This window comes from Nilaparvata lugens, chromosome 5 (assembly GCF_014356525.2).
Source record: "Nilaparvata lugens isolate BPH chromosome 5, ASM1435652v1, whole genome shotgun sequence".
Taxonomy (NCBI): Eukaryota; Metazoa; Arthropoda; class Insecta; order Hemiptera; family Delphacidae; genus Nilaparvata; species Nilaparvata lugens.
This window is the reverse complement of record NC_052508.1, coordinates 12,241,683-12,255,903: the sequence shown is the minus strand read 5'-3', so window position 1 is coordinate 12,255,903 and position 14,221 is coordinate 12,241,683. Positions and strand designations below refer to the sequence as shown.

General features: G+C 36.6%; 2 protein-coding genes across 3 annotated transcripts in view; one reads left to right on the top strand and one right to left on the bottom strand.

The window, feature by feature from the left end:
• The window catches only part of LOC111050270 (general transcription factor IIH subunit 2), a 20,670-nt gene extending 15,137 nt beyond the window's left edge, over nucleotides 1-5,533 (bottom strand). Inside the window, exons 1-3 of one of the 2 annotated variants that reach the window (XM_039427692.1) lie at nucleotides 5,425-5,533; nucleotides 3,447-3,723; nucleotides 340-508 (exon numbers count right to left, since the gene is read on the bottom strand). In XM_039427692.1, the coding sequence (XP_039283626.1) occupies nucleotides 340-508; nucleotides 3,447-3,722 (445 nt within the window). In that variant the 5' untranslated portion in view covers nucleotide 3,723; nucleotides 5,425-5,533. Of the gene's footprint in view, nucleotides 1-339; nucleotides 509-3,446; nucleotides 3,724-5,320 lie in introns of both variants that reach the window. The other variant, XM_039427693.1, reaches the window with a different exon arrangement.
• On the top strand, nucleotides 5,503-14,221 carry LOC111050269. Its single transcript, XM_022336565.2, has 3 exons — nucleotides 5,503-5,802; nucleotides 8,650-8,985; nucleotides 11,881-14,221. Exons 1-3 carry the CDS (start codon nucleotides 5,631-5,633, stop codon nucleotides 14,034-14,036), a joined length of 2,664 nt encoding a protein of 887 aa, XP_022192257.2. The 5' UTR covers nucleotides 5,503-5,630; the 3' UTR covers nucleotides 14,037-14,221.

Here is a 14,221-nt window from a genome sequence, read left to right as displayed (position 1 = left end):
ACAATTTCATTTTGTGTTTCCAATACATTGAATTTATTCATTTATTTATTACAATCACTTGCAGGAATAATCAACAAGCAGAAGCTCGAAACTGTTCCTATTGCAATAATTCATAGAACACAGTCCGAAAATGAAAGAATTATTAACTTACCTTGGATAATTTTTGGGAAAGAGCTTTCATTTCAACACGAGATCAGTTCTCGAAGAATCGTAATTGTTGAGAGTAATTGTCGACGAAAAGCTCACTTGATTCTATGTACCATATAGGCCTAGTCTAACTTGAATAAGAAGCTTTGTAGCAATGCCTACAGCATGATGCACTTTGAACTGTCAGCATACCTGCGCAGTACTCGGGCCGGGAGAGATGCGCCTGCACAGCTGCCACGTGTTTTTGAGCATTGCCGCCCAGCTGGGAGGCTCGCTCCGCTCGCTTGTTGCGCGTCACAACCACACCCAGTTGGCCGATCGGATTCTGGTCGAAAAACTCGTCTATGAAGCTGCACAACAACTGCAAATCAAGCAACAATTCATTCATTTACTCGAGAATAGACTTATGCTTTTATAATTTTGTCAAGTTTGTAATTTCTTTTAGTTGAAAGTATTGTTTTTTATATAAAGCTTAATACACTACATTTGTACTATAAATAATATACTCTGCTCAGTACAGTATCTGTATTTTTCTGTTTTTTGTATTTTTTTTTTGAGAAAATATTTTCATTTTAATACAGTAGAACATCAATAATCCGGATTAATTGGGACCGGACCCCATCCGGATTATCGAAATTACGTTAAAAAAACGGTCAGCACGCACTATTCAAGAAACAAAGCTGTTAAAATTATTGCATATACAGTATTCAATTATTGGTAGGTAGAGTATAAGGTACTGTATATACATTAAAAACACGTTTTTAAAGCACTGTATCGTATTTTATTTACAGCAACATGTGTACAACGCACAGTAAAAATTTTATTATTTGCCAGAGACGAGTCCTGATTTTTGACGTCCGAATTATCGACGTTCTACTGTAATAAGTTAGGTTATCTGTTGTATTAAGCATAACTACAAAATTATGCTCTGTTCAGTACGGTATCTGTATCTTTGTTCATTTTGAATCGTTTGTTTTTTAAAAAAATATATTCCTTTCAATGATAATACGTTGTCTGACATACGTTTATCTTCAGTACGATCATATCTGCTAATGCACTTTTACACTGCCATATCTCCTAAGGTCTAATCATGTGGGGTCATTCAGCCAAGGTTGTGGACATATTGAGGTTGCAAAAACGGGCTGCTAGGATTATAACTGTAAGCAAACATCATGCACATTGCTAGCCAATTTTTACTTTCCTTGCCCTATTACCATAGGTAAGGAAAGTATTGCTTTCCGAAAAAAATTAAGGTACCCCAATTTCCAAATTTCTATACGTTTCAATGTCCCCTGAGTCCAAAAAAGTGGTTTTTGGGTATTGTTCCCAATTAACGGAATGACTTGAAATTTGGAACTTTTAAGGTCCTTACAATATAAGGATCCGACACGAACAATTTCGATCAAATGCAATTCAAGATGGCGGCTAAAATGTTGTCAAAAACAGGGTTTTTCGCGATTTTCTCGAAAACGGCTCCAACGATTTTGATCAAATTTATACCTAAAACAGTCATTGATAAGCTCTATCAACTGCCACAAGTCCAATATCTATAAAAATTTCAGGAGCTCCGCCCCATCTATGCCAAGTTTGATCCTAGATTACCAATTATCAGGCTTCAAATACAATTTAAACAAAAAAATTCAAGTGGAAAAGATTGAGCTCGAAAATCTCTACAATTAATGTTCAGTAACATTTTCACCTGAAATTGGAAATAAGCTCGAAATTCGAGAAAATGTGATAATTCAATTGCAAACTGTTGATTCTATTAAGTCATTCATTATGAAGAGATAGCAGACCTCATGTGTCTCCAGTTTTATTGTGCTGTCACCAGCTGGCTCAGATCTTCGTATAGTGGACTTGAGATGCGCGTGAACACTAGCGTCAGGTTTTCATAACGGCAAGGAAAGTTGAGTGAGTGCGCCACACCAGATTTTTGTTAGTATGATACCCATACAATAATCGGCCACTTGTTTCTTCTCTGCCTCATGTTATCAAGAAGAATCAACAAAATTCAACAAATCGATAGAAAAACAAATCAACAGAATAAACCAAATAGACAAAATCATAAACAGAATCAACAAATCAACAAAAAACTCGTACTAATGTACATCACCACAACACTAGTCAACGAGAACTGTTTGACGTCCCCAGGGTGCGCCTCCAGAAATCGCGGGTATGCTATATTTACTCAAGTTTGCTCGAAGCCATTCGCTGTGATGACACAATGCATGACAACTTGTGTAACATGCACTGTCCTGTCGTTAAAAGCCAGCCTTAAGAAATGCATAGATTTCAATATGACATGAGCAGATGCTATATTGTAAAAATAATTTTTCACTTTTTTTACAGTAAATTGCTACGTTTTTACTTCATTTTTGTGACCATTGAATAAGAATACGTTTTTACTTCATTTTTGTGACCATTGGATAAGAATAATTCCTGAAGGATTGTGGGCACACCACATTTGGTGGTTTTTCAGGCGCCAACTCAATCAGCCAATCAGAAGGCTTCATGCCCTGCTCAACCTATAAACGCCGTCCGAAAAAACGCTCAAAGGTGCGTCTGAAAGGTGGTTATTTCACTTCTCATGTTATACTTAATATATCTGCATTGGAACATAAACAGTAAGATACTGATATAATTGACCGAGAGATGTGAGGTCCAAGATTCAAGTCGACGGTTTGGCATTTCTCTTAATGTTTAAATTTTTAAATGTTTTATATGTTTATATGTTGCACGTTCACGGCGAAACGCGGTAATAGATTTTCATGAAATTTGACAGTTATGTTCCTTTTTTAATTGCGCGTCGACATATATACAAGGTTTTTAGAAATTTTGCATTTCAAGGATAATATAGAAGGAAAAAGGAGCCTCCTTCATACGCCAATATTGAGGTAAAAATCAGACTATAGAATTATTCATCATAAATCAGCTGACAAGTGATTACACAGATGTGTGGAGAAGCCAGTCTATTGCTGTATTTCCATAAGGTCTATAGTTTCAATCAGGTACTTGTGGATGAGAATACAGCGTGAGGTCTACTGTTCACAGAACTACTAATCAGCTGATGAATGGTGAAATGCGCGTGATCGTGGCGCAGAAGTCTGTACGCTCTTTAATAATACTCTGGCCCTCAGTCACTTATTGAAATCGCATCGTTTCACTGAAAGACCCTATATTTTCTACTTGAGAATCACTATATTGTGGAATAGTTTAGAACAGTTGTCGCTTAGCCTATTGACTACCTTATAATGAATGGTTTAGTAGTATAGTTTAGCGTTCAGGTATCGACAACTGACCTTAGTAGCGCACAGCTGCCTGGTGGGTTTGAGATCCTGATCGAGCATGGCATCAGAGCAATCGACGACCACGATTACGTGTCGCATCATACCAAGTCGCACATGGCCAGCCGCAGCCGACAGAGCTTCCAGTCGTCGCCGCTTGGCGCGCTGCACCATCTCGGCCACGGCGCCCTCTAGAAGGCCTTCGTCGTCCTCCCGAATGGCCTCCCATGTCTTCTCGTAGCCGGTCTCCCAACGGTACTCTTTGCCGTCTTCTTCTTCGACAGCTGTCATCCTGTGGTCATTTTATTCATTCATTCATATAGATATACAAGTGAAAACAACAGGCATTCGTCCAAAACTGCCTTACACCTTAATTTTTATTTCATTCTTTATTTAATCTATAATCTAAACTCTCAGATTGTGATTTGGTGTGGAAAATTGAAATGGACATAACCTATGTATAATATTTGGACAATTTAAAACTAAATTAGGAAATTGAAAAAGTTTTGGGCAATAACCTGTTTTTTCTTTCCCGATCATTGTATTGTTTGTGCTAACCTAATAAATAAATTTGGAATACTCGTCTAGAGGTTATATCAAAATGATATCTTGATTCACACACACAATTTTGAGTCCAAGAAAATATTTTCATCTTTGTATCTTTTCATAATTGAGATTGTATATTTTGTTAATTTATTATATTTATAAATTAAAAATCGATCTGATGAGGTGGAGAGAGGGAGATGAAGAGGAATATTGATTGATAGAATATTTATGCCTTTATTAGGGCGGAGTTAGGACACCAGGTCCTTTCTGCGCCTGGACTTCAGGTGCTCTGTAGAGTGAGAGTAGGAAAAGGACGAGGTGATATGGTGAAGTAGGAAGAGGTGGACGAGGAAGATGAGGAGGAAGAGTAGATATGATGGAGAAGAGGAAGAGGAGTAGGAGCATTTGGAGGAGAGGAGGCGGTGGAGAAGAGAGGAAAAGGTAGAAGAGAAAGTAGAGCGAGAGAGAAGAGGATTGGTGGTGGAGAAGGGTAAGGAAGAGAATTCGGAGGAGAGAAAGGAGAAGTGGAGAAGGAGAATAGGAAGAGGTGGAGAGGAGTGAGAGAGATTAATGAGGATGCGGAGGTAGACAAGAGAGAACAGAAGGAGGAGGAAGAGTCCCTCTTCTCAGTCCGTTTCCAAATGGTACTCCATCCCATCTTCTTTCTCTACCCCTGTCATAGAGTAAGTAGAACGTCATAGTAAGTTAGTAACATGGAGGTAATAGTTGACATAAAATAATTGCTTTTAACCCGTATAACCCCTGTAACGGTAGAATAACTATTATGCCTTTTGAATAGGACTGGAGAAACGATAGAAAATAAGATAACTAAACATTAGGTAATCGATGTTGTTTCTTTCAAAGCAGGAATACTGCAGGAATACTTAGAATGATTCTTTGTATTATTAGGCTATTGTAAACTTTAGACAGTGAACTCTATAATAGCCTACTATACTCAAATAATTAGGTCCGTATTACATTTGGACACCAAGTGTCAAAGCGAATCGCAGTGAATTAACTTGGTTCTTATTACTTTCATTATTCTAGGGCTGAATTTAAAAGTATATAATCTATAATCCAGAGCTTTCTCTGGCTCTAGGAACACAATATTTTGGCAGCCGGCAGGTGTCTCGAGTCATCAGCACAACACTGCTTAAACACCACTAATAGTGTAACATCATGCTTCACACACGGACAACACTGGTGTCACACCAACGATTAATTATTATTTTTTAATTAATACAAATAATTTTATTAGTATTGAAATTGGTTACTTGAAAAATAAACACATAACCTCAAATGTTGAAAAATCATTTTTAGAAACATTGGAAATAAAAACACGCCTATCATTTGGACAAAGAAAACAAAATGCACCAATTTACAATAATAATTGTTGTGATATAGGTATATTTCGAAGGAAAACAATAATGCAAAGTAAATTAAATACCTTCACAACAGTTGAACAGTTCACGTTAATTTGGTTTTAACCTAAAAACCCAATATTCTGAGGTTCTGGAGAAGATTCTGCACAGTCGCAGAACGCAAAACACCTGAAAAATGTGAGGTTAGGATTATTGTTTTGGCTTTTGGATTGGATCATCTCAGAGAAAATTAATTTGTGTATCAATAAAATTAAATGTAGAAAACATTAAAATGTCAACAATAAATGTAGGATTACAAAAACAAAGAAGTAGGAAAACGTTTTCATGTTCATTTGGAGACTGTCAAGAATACTTTCCTTGTCATTCAAAGTTTGTTCAACACTTGGAGGAAAAACATTCCTTTCAACCAAAGGTAGAGGAATTCCTTTTTTCTTCTGAAGAAGGTAAGTTTTGGTATCAAAACCATGAGAATTTCATCATCTTGGTCACTTATTGTTCATTATATTTGAATAGGGCACCTATTTGTTTTGTAGGCTACATGACAGGCCTACTTCTCCAATATCTAATATGCCAACAGAACTTATCCTATGGTAAAATACAGACCTCACTATTTTTAATAAGTAGTTCATATTAAAGGCATGGGACACAGGATTAGTAATGGAGTATTCTAAACATTCATTCAATCCTGAAACAGCATCAATCTGATACTAATTAGTTTTTCTCAAATCATTTTAAATTTTTAGTACAAAGGCAGTACCTAGTCTACCGTATTCTAAAAAATATTATTCATTAGGTAAAGGGTAATAACTAGCTCCAAGTCCATCCATACCTTGCAATAAATTTCAAACAGCATTGTCTGTATAGTATGTTGGTGTTGATTTGAACAATGCAATTATTTGGTCATACAATAGAATCAAGTAGGCTATGCTATGTTATGTTTTTGAAGGGGAGGATTCAAAGGTTCAAAGAACCTCACATGTCAACCGAAGCTTATTTTGTGTCCCAAGTATTTTAAGGCTGTTTGGTACACTTTTTTTATTATTCAAATTGGATAATATTTTTCGAAATAATTGTTAAGATCATTATAAGAGTGAGAAAAAGTGGCAACTGAAATTTTCAAGTGGTCTAATAAGCGAGTTACGGGATGTTGAAGTGCTAAATTTCCAGATTCCATTTTCTTTTCAGATCATAAACGGTTTCGACTATATCATTAGAACTTATCTAAAAAATTCTAAAAATGTATCTTTCCAAACTAAAACATTTCATTCCCCATATTGTTAATAAATAAAAAGTAACATTTTTTTGTAAATTCGATAACTTGTTTATTTTGGCATTAATCGCGAAGAAACGCATATTAGAACAAAGCCAATGATATTCTGAATGTATTTAAAAAAACTCCAATGGAAAATTCGAAACCATTTATGATCTGGAAAGAAAACGGAGTTTAGCACTTCAACAACCCATAACTCGCTTATTAGACCACTTGAAAATTTCAGTTGCCACTTTTTCTTAATCTTATAATGATCTTAACAATTATATTGAAAAATATTATCCAATTCAAATAAAAAGAAAAAGGTGTACCGAACAGCCTCAATTAGGCAAACCAATACCTGTATCCTCCAAAAGGTCAAGGAGTTTTTTCCCTATTCTAACATCCCATTCATAACCTGGTTGCTTACATTCTGAGAGTTTCCTGAAGTGGATGTGTCTAGTTATCAGGGCAATCAACTGCTTGACCTGACCTCTACCCAAACTCACCAGCCAGTTGGTGACGTAAGAGCAGCCTTTTGCCAAGTGCTTACCAGGGTGACCTTGCAATTGCTGGTGGTATAAGTCCCTGGACAATTTACTTATTGTATGGAAAGCAGTTATTTTAATTATGCCAAAGCTTGGCTCTGGACCAAAGAATGGCATACTGGAACCCCGCTTAGCAAGCTCAGCTGCACGCTCGTTACCTCCTATGTCTACATAGTTTATTTATATCTGGACTGAAAAGTGAACTCAAATCAATTCAAGTGGATAGCATAACGAATAATTTTTATTCATTCATAACTCTGCCTTCATTGTATTATCATTCATCTCATCATCATCACCTAGGCTTAAAATACTTCTAGAAAGTCGCCTTTGTAAAATAATAAATACATGGCCAGGTACCCAACCAAGATGCACAGAATTGCGTGTTGAAAGCCTGCTGAGTGTTTTGTGGCACTCCCACATCAATTTAGACTTGATTTGATTAGAGTCAAGAGCCTTGAGGGCTGCCTGGCAAGATTACTACTATATGCTTGTCGCAATAGCGTCTGGCAATGCCTATGTTGGCACAAGCCATGATGCCCCAAATTTCTGCTAGAAAGATAGTACAGTGTTGTCCCAGACTTGCACAGAGTTCTGTTCTGGGTGAATCACTGTATAACCCATAGCTAGATGTCCCTTCAATGAGAGAACCGTCCGTGTACCAGACAAGGCTACCTCTTTTGGGGTAGGGCCCTTCCACAGACTTCTACTCCTCTCTGGAGCAGAATTTAACAGATAAAGGTTTTGTGAAAACCATTTCTGTACTCATGACATCTGAAGTCATTTCAAGCACAGGGCTGTGAGAAAACAGCTCAAGTAACAAGTAAATACAATACAATTAAGTAAGTAAAATGTGATAAAGTACATTAGGAACAGTTATTGGGTCGAAAGTCAATTATCCATACTGTTTCCACTAATTAATATAACTAGTAGTTCTGTGAACAGTAGACCTCACGCAGTATTCTCATCCACAAGTACCTGATTGAAACTATAGAACTTATGGAAATACAGCAATAGACTGGCTTCTCCACACAGCTGTGTAATCATTTGTCAGCTAATTTATAATAATTCTATAGTCTGATTTTTACTCTAATATTGGCGTATGAAGGAGGCTCCTTTTTCCTTTTATATTATCCTTGAAATGCAAAATTTCCAAAAACCTTTATACGTCGACGCGCAATTTAAAAAGGAACATACCTGTCAAATTTCATGAAAATCTATTACCGCGTTTCAAGGATAATGTAAAAGGAAAAAGGAGCCTCTTTCAGACGCCAATATTAGAGTAGAAATCAGACTTTAGAATTATTCATCATAAATCAGCTGACAAGTAATTACACAGATGTGTGGAGAAGCCAGTCTATTGATGTATTTCCATAAGGTCTATAGTTTCAATAAGGTACTTGTGGATGAGAATACTGCGTGAGGTCTACTGTTCACAGAACTACTAGTTATTACTTAATATCAATTAATAATTGTGATGTTTTTTTGCCTTTCAGACTTCTCGGTCTGGAGATCTGACTTACGAAAGAAATACCTAGTGGAATACATTAAGCAAAACTCTACTAGAGTTCTCTCGGATGGGAAAAGGAAAGCGTATCTGATTTGTCACCGATTTCAAAGGTCTAAAGACCTGCTGAGAAACGCTGAAGACCGGAAACGTGCCTTGAAATCCAAAGGATATAGGGGAACAACTCGGTCATGTCCTTCAAGGATAGAAGTTGTCTACAACCAGGACTCTTCTCTGTCAGTGACACACTGGAAGGATCACCTTGGTCATCTCAACGAGCTTGATCACTGCTCTCTCGACAAATCCACCAAGGAAAACCTTGCAAGTATGTTTGTTTACAATGCTCAGTCACTTATTTACTAGTAGTTCTGTGAACAGTAGACCTCGCGCAGTTATAAACCACAGCCTCCTCTTATACTGTCCATCAGAGTATATCATGTCGGCGAGATATCGGTGTGAAAACAGCTAATGGCTGTTGGGGTTGGTGTATCAAAAATGCAAACATCAAAAGCTAATCTCCTTCAAGACATACTGGCAACAGGTCAGCCCGAGTTTAAAGCAAAGAAAGGTCGAGAGATAATACTATGTTATTTTAGTTATTAATTGCATGCGTTATTGCATGCGATCAATAGTTCATTTAATAATGCATAAAAATTGCATTCAATGAGGCATACAATTAATAGTCCAAACAGCAGCTGATTTTTTACCAAGTTACATCATAGAGAAACAATAGCATAAGTTTGTTTATGTTTACGCTATTGTTTCTCTATGGTTACATTGAGATATTGAATTGAATGCGTCATGGCATGCAATTTATAATCCACTCGACAGCTGATTTATGATGAATAATTCTATAGTCTGATTTTTACTCTAATATTGGCAAATGAAGGCACTACCTCCGTAAACAAAGCCGTAGTGCATTCGTGTGACGTCAGCACAGATAGGGTTCCTACACCAATAAAAATTCGTTGATTTCAGCTGATCTATATCAGCTAGTATTTTTATTGGTGTAGGAGCCCTACCTGTGCTGACCTCACACGAATGCACTACGGCTTTGTTTACGGAGGTAGTGATGAAAGAGGCTCCTCTTCCTTTTTATCCTTGAAATTCAAAATTTCCAAAAACCTTGTATATACGTCGACGCGCAATTTGAAAAGGAGCATATCTGTCAAGATTCATGAAAATCTATTGCTGCGTTTTGCCGTAAATGCGCAACATATAAACATTTGAACATGAAGAGAAATGCAAAACCGTCGACTTGAATCTTGGACCTCACTTCGCTCGGTCAATAATAGTTCATTTTATATTGTGCATGCTCACATCCAAAGCATTCTCATAGTTTATATATATAGTATAGAAAAGATTAGCATACATCAGGATGGGCACGTTAAACTGTCGGTCCCGACTGAAGTATGGCAGTCGTAAAACGAAGTATAACAGCTTAAATGGTGTGGTGGATCTGCAGACAGTGACTCCCCACCAATATATAGGAATATAATAATAATAATACACATTAGCGGTGCTGCATCTTACTTAAATACTTGATACTTGCTAATTACCCATTAGAGGTCTGCAGTGCTGAATCCAACCATAGAGAAAAGGAAGCATAAGAAGATATCCCCTGCTGTAGGGCGTTTATGTTCCAAATTTCACTGTTAACTCTAGTTGATTGTCCTAGTAGTTCTATTTCGTGAAGCTATGTAACGCTTGTAGTCTCTCATACTGTGTCGTTCTTACACTATCACCCGGCCAAAACAGTAATAATAGACAGTATAATCAACATTAATCGGCTTGAGTTAACAAAAGATCGGCTTCAAATTTGGAACCCAAACGACCTATACTATGAAAAGTGTTAATGTATAATATACAGTTAGTTATGTATTTTATCTTCTTATGCTATAATTATTTTCTCCATCATTCAAGGTTGTTTTCATCTCATTGACAATACAGACCCACACATCTAGTGCATGAAAAATACTACGGTAATAATATCAATGGTCGTTTGGTTATCAGAATAAGAAACCACAAAAATATTAGCCCATATTTTCTCATGTAACAGGGGTTCCCAGTGTGGTTGCCACTAGAATACAGTATCCTGACAACAAAACCTACAAAATAAATCTAAAAAATGAAAACATGGAGTCAACCATTTTTTTTTGACGTAAGAAGGAGGCTCATTTTCCTTTTAAAAATAGAGAGCTTAACAGATTTTGTCTTTTCAGCATGCGTTTTGTATGTAATTAAGGATTATTTTTTTAATGTTGCGTTTGTCTATTATAGACTTATTCTACATATTTCTCTTCGAAATTAAATTTTCTACAAGCTCTGTAAAAAAATATTCTGTGTGTATTGTACATTTAACATATTAAATCTACTTCAAACCTTAAAGGAACTTGTTTTTCGCACCAAGTTTCGCGTATTTCGTCACATATCTTGAAAATTACTGTAGATACAGGTCTGGAAACGGTTTTACCCAATTTTTCAGTTGTTGATTTTATATAAAGTACGATAAATTGTACAGCTTAATTAACAGCTAACAAATACCCGTAGGGCTTTGTTTCGGCAGGGGAACTGAAATCTTCTATCCTGTATAACTTGGTAACTAAGAATTTTCGGGCCTATGTTAATTAGAACTTTTTTTTCTTCTTTTGATGAGAGGAATCACGCTAGTAAGGGCACCTGTTTTTAGAACATCTTGTATATACGTCGACGCGCAATTCAAAAAGGAACATACCTGTCAAATTTCATGGAAATCTTTCCACTCGTTTCGCCGTAAATGCGGAGCATAAATATAAACATACATAAAGAGAAATACAAAACCGTCGACTTGAATCTTAGACCTAACTCCGCTCAGTCGACTAACTCACTTGCTCTTTTTCTCTTTCTTATATATTTTCATTTATTTTTAAAAAATTATTATTACTAAACGAAAATCCAAATTAAACGCTGTAATTCACCCCGAAGACTTCTGCTACCGGTACTGCAAATATTGACAACAGGGTAGCGCTCATCGAATTTCCATCTAGCTGTTTACCCTGTTGTCAATATTTGCAGTGCCGGTAGCAGAAGTCTTCAGGGTGAATTACAGCATTTAATTTGGATTTTCGTTAATAATAATTGATTCGTTAGCATTTGAATGATTGCAATATCTCTGTAATTTCCATCTGTAGATTTTTTGAAATGTTTATACACTCTCTCATTGCTATCTTTCCACTTTCAGGGCGGCTACAAGATGGTGTACCTTTCCAAGATATCATAGATGACATGAGATTAGACGGACTTGATAACGATCCTCGAGTTCTCCTCTTAGCTAAAAAGGACCTTCACAATGTGGTTAATAGCTACAACATCGCTTACCAAATGAAAAGTGGCCAGGAAAACGGAATGAGTGTAACTCTGTCATTTGAGGAGATGAACCAACTTGGAGAATATTCACCAGTTATATTCTTCAAACAGCAAGGTGATTATCATCCCAAACTTGACCCTGATGATGTTTTACTAATTTTAATGACAACGTTCCAAGCCAACCAAATCTTAAAATTTGATAGCACAAGGATATTTGTCGATGCATTCCAAGCTTCAGGTGGTTACGATTTCAATTTGACCACTTTACTAACAGTTGATGAGTTTGGTGCCTGCTACCCTGTGGCATACTGTTTCTCCAACAAATCAAAAGAAAACCAAATCACATTGTTTTTTGAAGCAATCAAAGAAAAGGTTGGAACGGTGAGCTGTAACACTTTCATGTATGATGATACATCAGTATTCTATGATGCTTGGTGTAAAGTGATGGGTAGTCCTGAACATAAACTGTTGAACTCATGGCATTTGTTCAAAATTTGGCGTAAGAACATGTCAACGATAGGAGGGGGTGAAAAGAAAAAAATGTCGGTGTTTCAAACTCTCAAAGCTTTACTAAACTGTTCGACAGAAGATCTGTTCCAAGATTTATTGACACAAACTGTAACTAATTTGCTGAACGACCCGGATACTGCACAGTTTGGAGAGTACTTTTTTGAGTACTATGCTTGTCGACCAGAACAGTGGGCTCTTTGTTACCGAACCGACATGGGGATAAACACCAACAAGTATTTAGAGTCTTTCCATAGGTTATTGAAAGATGTGTATGCTGAGGGGAAAAAAGCGAAATGTGTGGACAAAAGTATCACCGCCGTCATGAGAATGGCCCGTGATAGCTTGTTCAAACGTTCTATTAAACTTTCCAATCGTTCAGCATACACAAGATTCGTTCAAATAAACGAATCGCACAAAGCTAGTGAAGACATGGCTCCATCCGCTTTCACAGTGATTGAAGAAGGGCAGGCATGGTCTGTTAATTCCTCCTCCTATGTTATCAACAAATGTCAGGCCATTTGTGAGGAACCTAATTGCTCTACTTGTCCCCTATGCAACATCTGTATTCACAGTTTTAAGTGCACTTGTACTGAGAATGTTATCAAAATGAATATTTGCAAACATATCCATGCCTGTTGTAGGGTTTTTGAACTTACTAGTCCCCCTTTCTCCGTTATTTGTGATACAGTTGTCGATGTAAATTCACTCTTGAAGCCGACAGAGGTTGAGAATGTTCAGATCATAGGAAGTATTACAGATTCAATCTTGGAGCAGACAGAGTTCAAAAATGTGCAGATTATAGGAAGTGTTTCAGATTCAATCTTAGAGCAGACAGAGTTCAAGAATATGGAGATTATAGGAAGTATTTCAGATTCACTTTTGGAGCAGACAGAGTTCAAGAGTATGGAGATTATAGGAAGTATTTCAAATCCACTTTTGGGGCAGACTGAGGTTAAGAATGTGCAGATTATAGGAAGTATTTCAGATTCAATCTTAGAGCAGACAGAGTTCAAGAATATGGAGATTATAGGAAGTATTTCAAATCCACTTTTGGAGCAGACTGAGGTTAAGAATGTGCAGATTATAGAAAGTATTACAGATTCATACTTAGGGCAAACAGAGGTTAAGAATGTGGAGTGTACAGACACAATTGCAGATTTACTTTTGGAGCAGAATGAGGTTAAGAATGTGGACAATACAGAAACAATTGCAGATCTACTTTTTGAGCCAACAGAGGTTAAAAATGTGGAGTGTACAGACACAATTGCAGATTTACTTTTGGAGCAGAATGAGGTTAAAACTGTGGAGTGTACAGAAACAATTGCAGATTTACTTTTGGAGCAGATAGAGGTAAAGAATGAGGAGAGTACAGAAAGAATCACAGATAAAGCCAGAATGATTGTAGATCTGCTGAATAGAGTTGAACAAAACCATATGAACTCTGGACCTGTGGAAACTTATCTTGATAGTGTTATTTCTTTGCTTGGCAATACATCACATTCCATGCAACAAACTGATTAAAGACTGTGCAACAAGTTAGACTGCAAAGTGAACATTCACATAATAATGTGAGTCAAGTATTACTAGATAACAAAAATAATTACCTATAATAATTACTAGTTATGTATAATAAATAGTTGTCTTAAATATACTAGAGTGAAAAAGAAGAATACAAGACTGAGTGTTAAGCCGGTTAAATTTTAATC

What these genes read in the sequence shown, in the direction of transcription:
- LOC111050269 (XM_022336565.2), top strand. Translation starts at nt 5,631, where the DNA reads ATGTCAACAATAAATGTAGGATTACAAAAACAAAGAAGTAGGAAAACG. An exon ending in CCTTTTTTCTTCTGAAGAAG is followed by an intron (nt 5,803 to 8,649) that starts GTAAGTTTTGGT and finishes TTTGCCTTTCAG; the next exon opens with ACTTCTCGGTCTGGAGATCT. An exon ending in CACCAAGGAAAACCTTGCAA is followed by an intron (nt 8,986 to 11,880) that starts GTATGTTTGTTT and finishes TTCCACTTTCAG; the next exon opens with GGCGGCTACAAGATGGTGTA.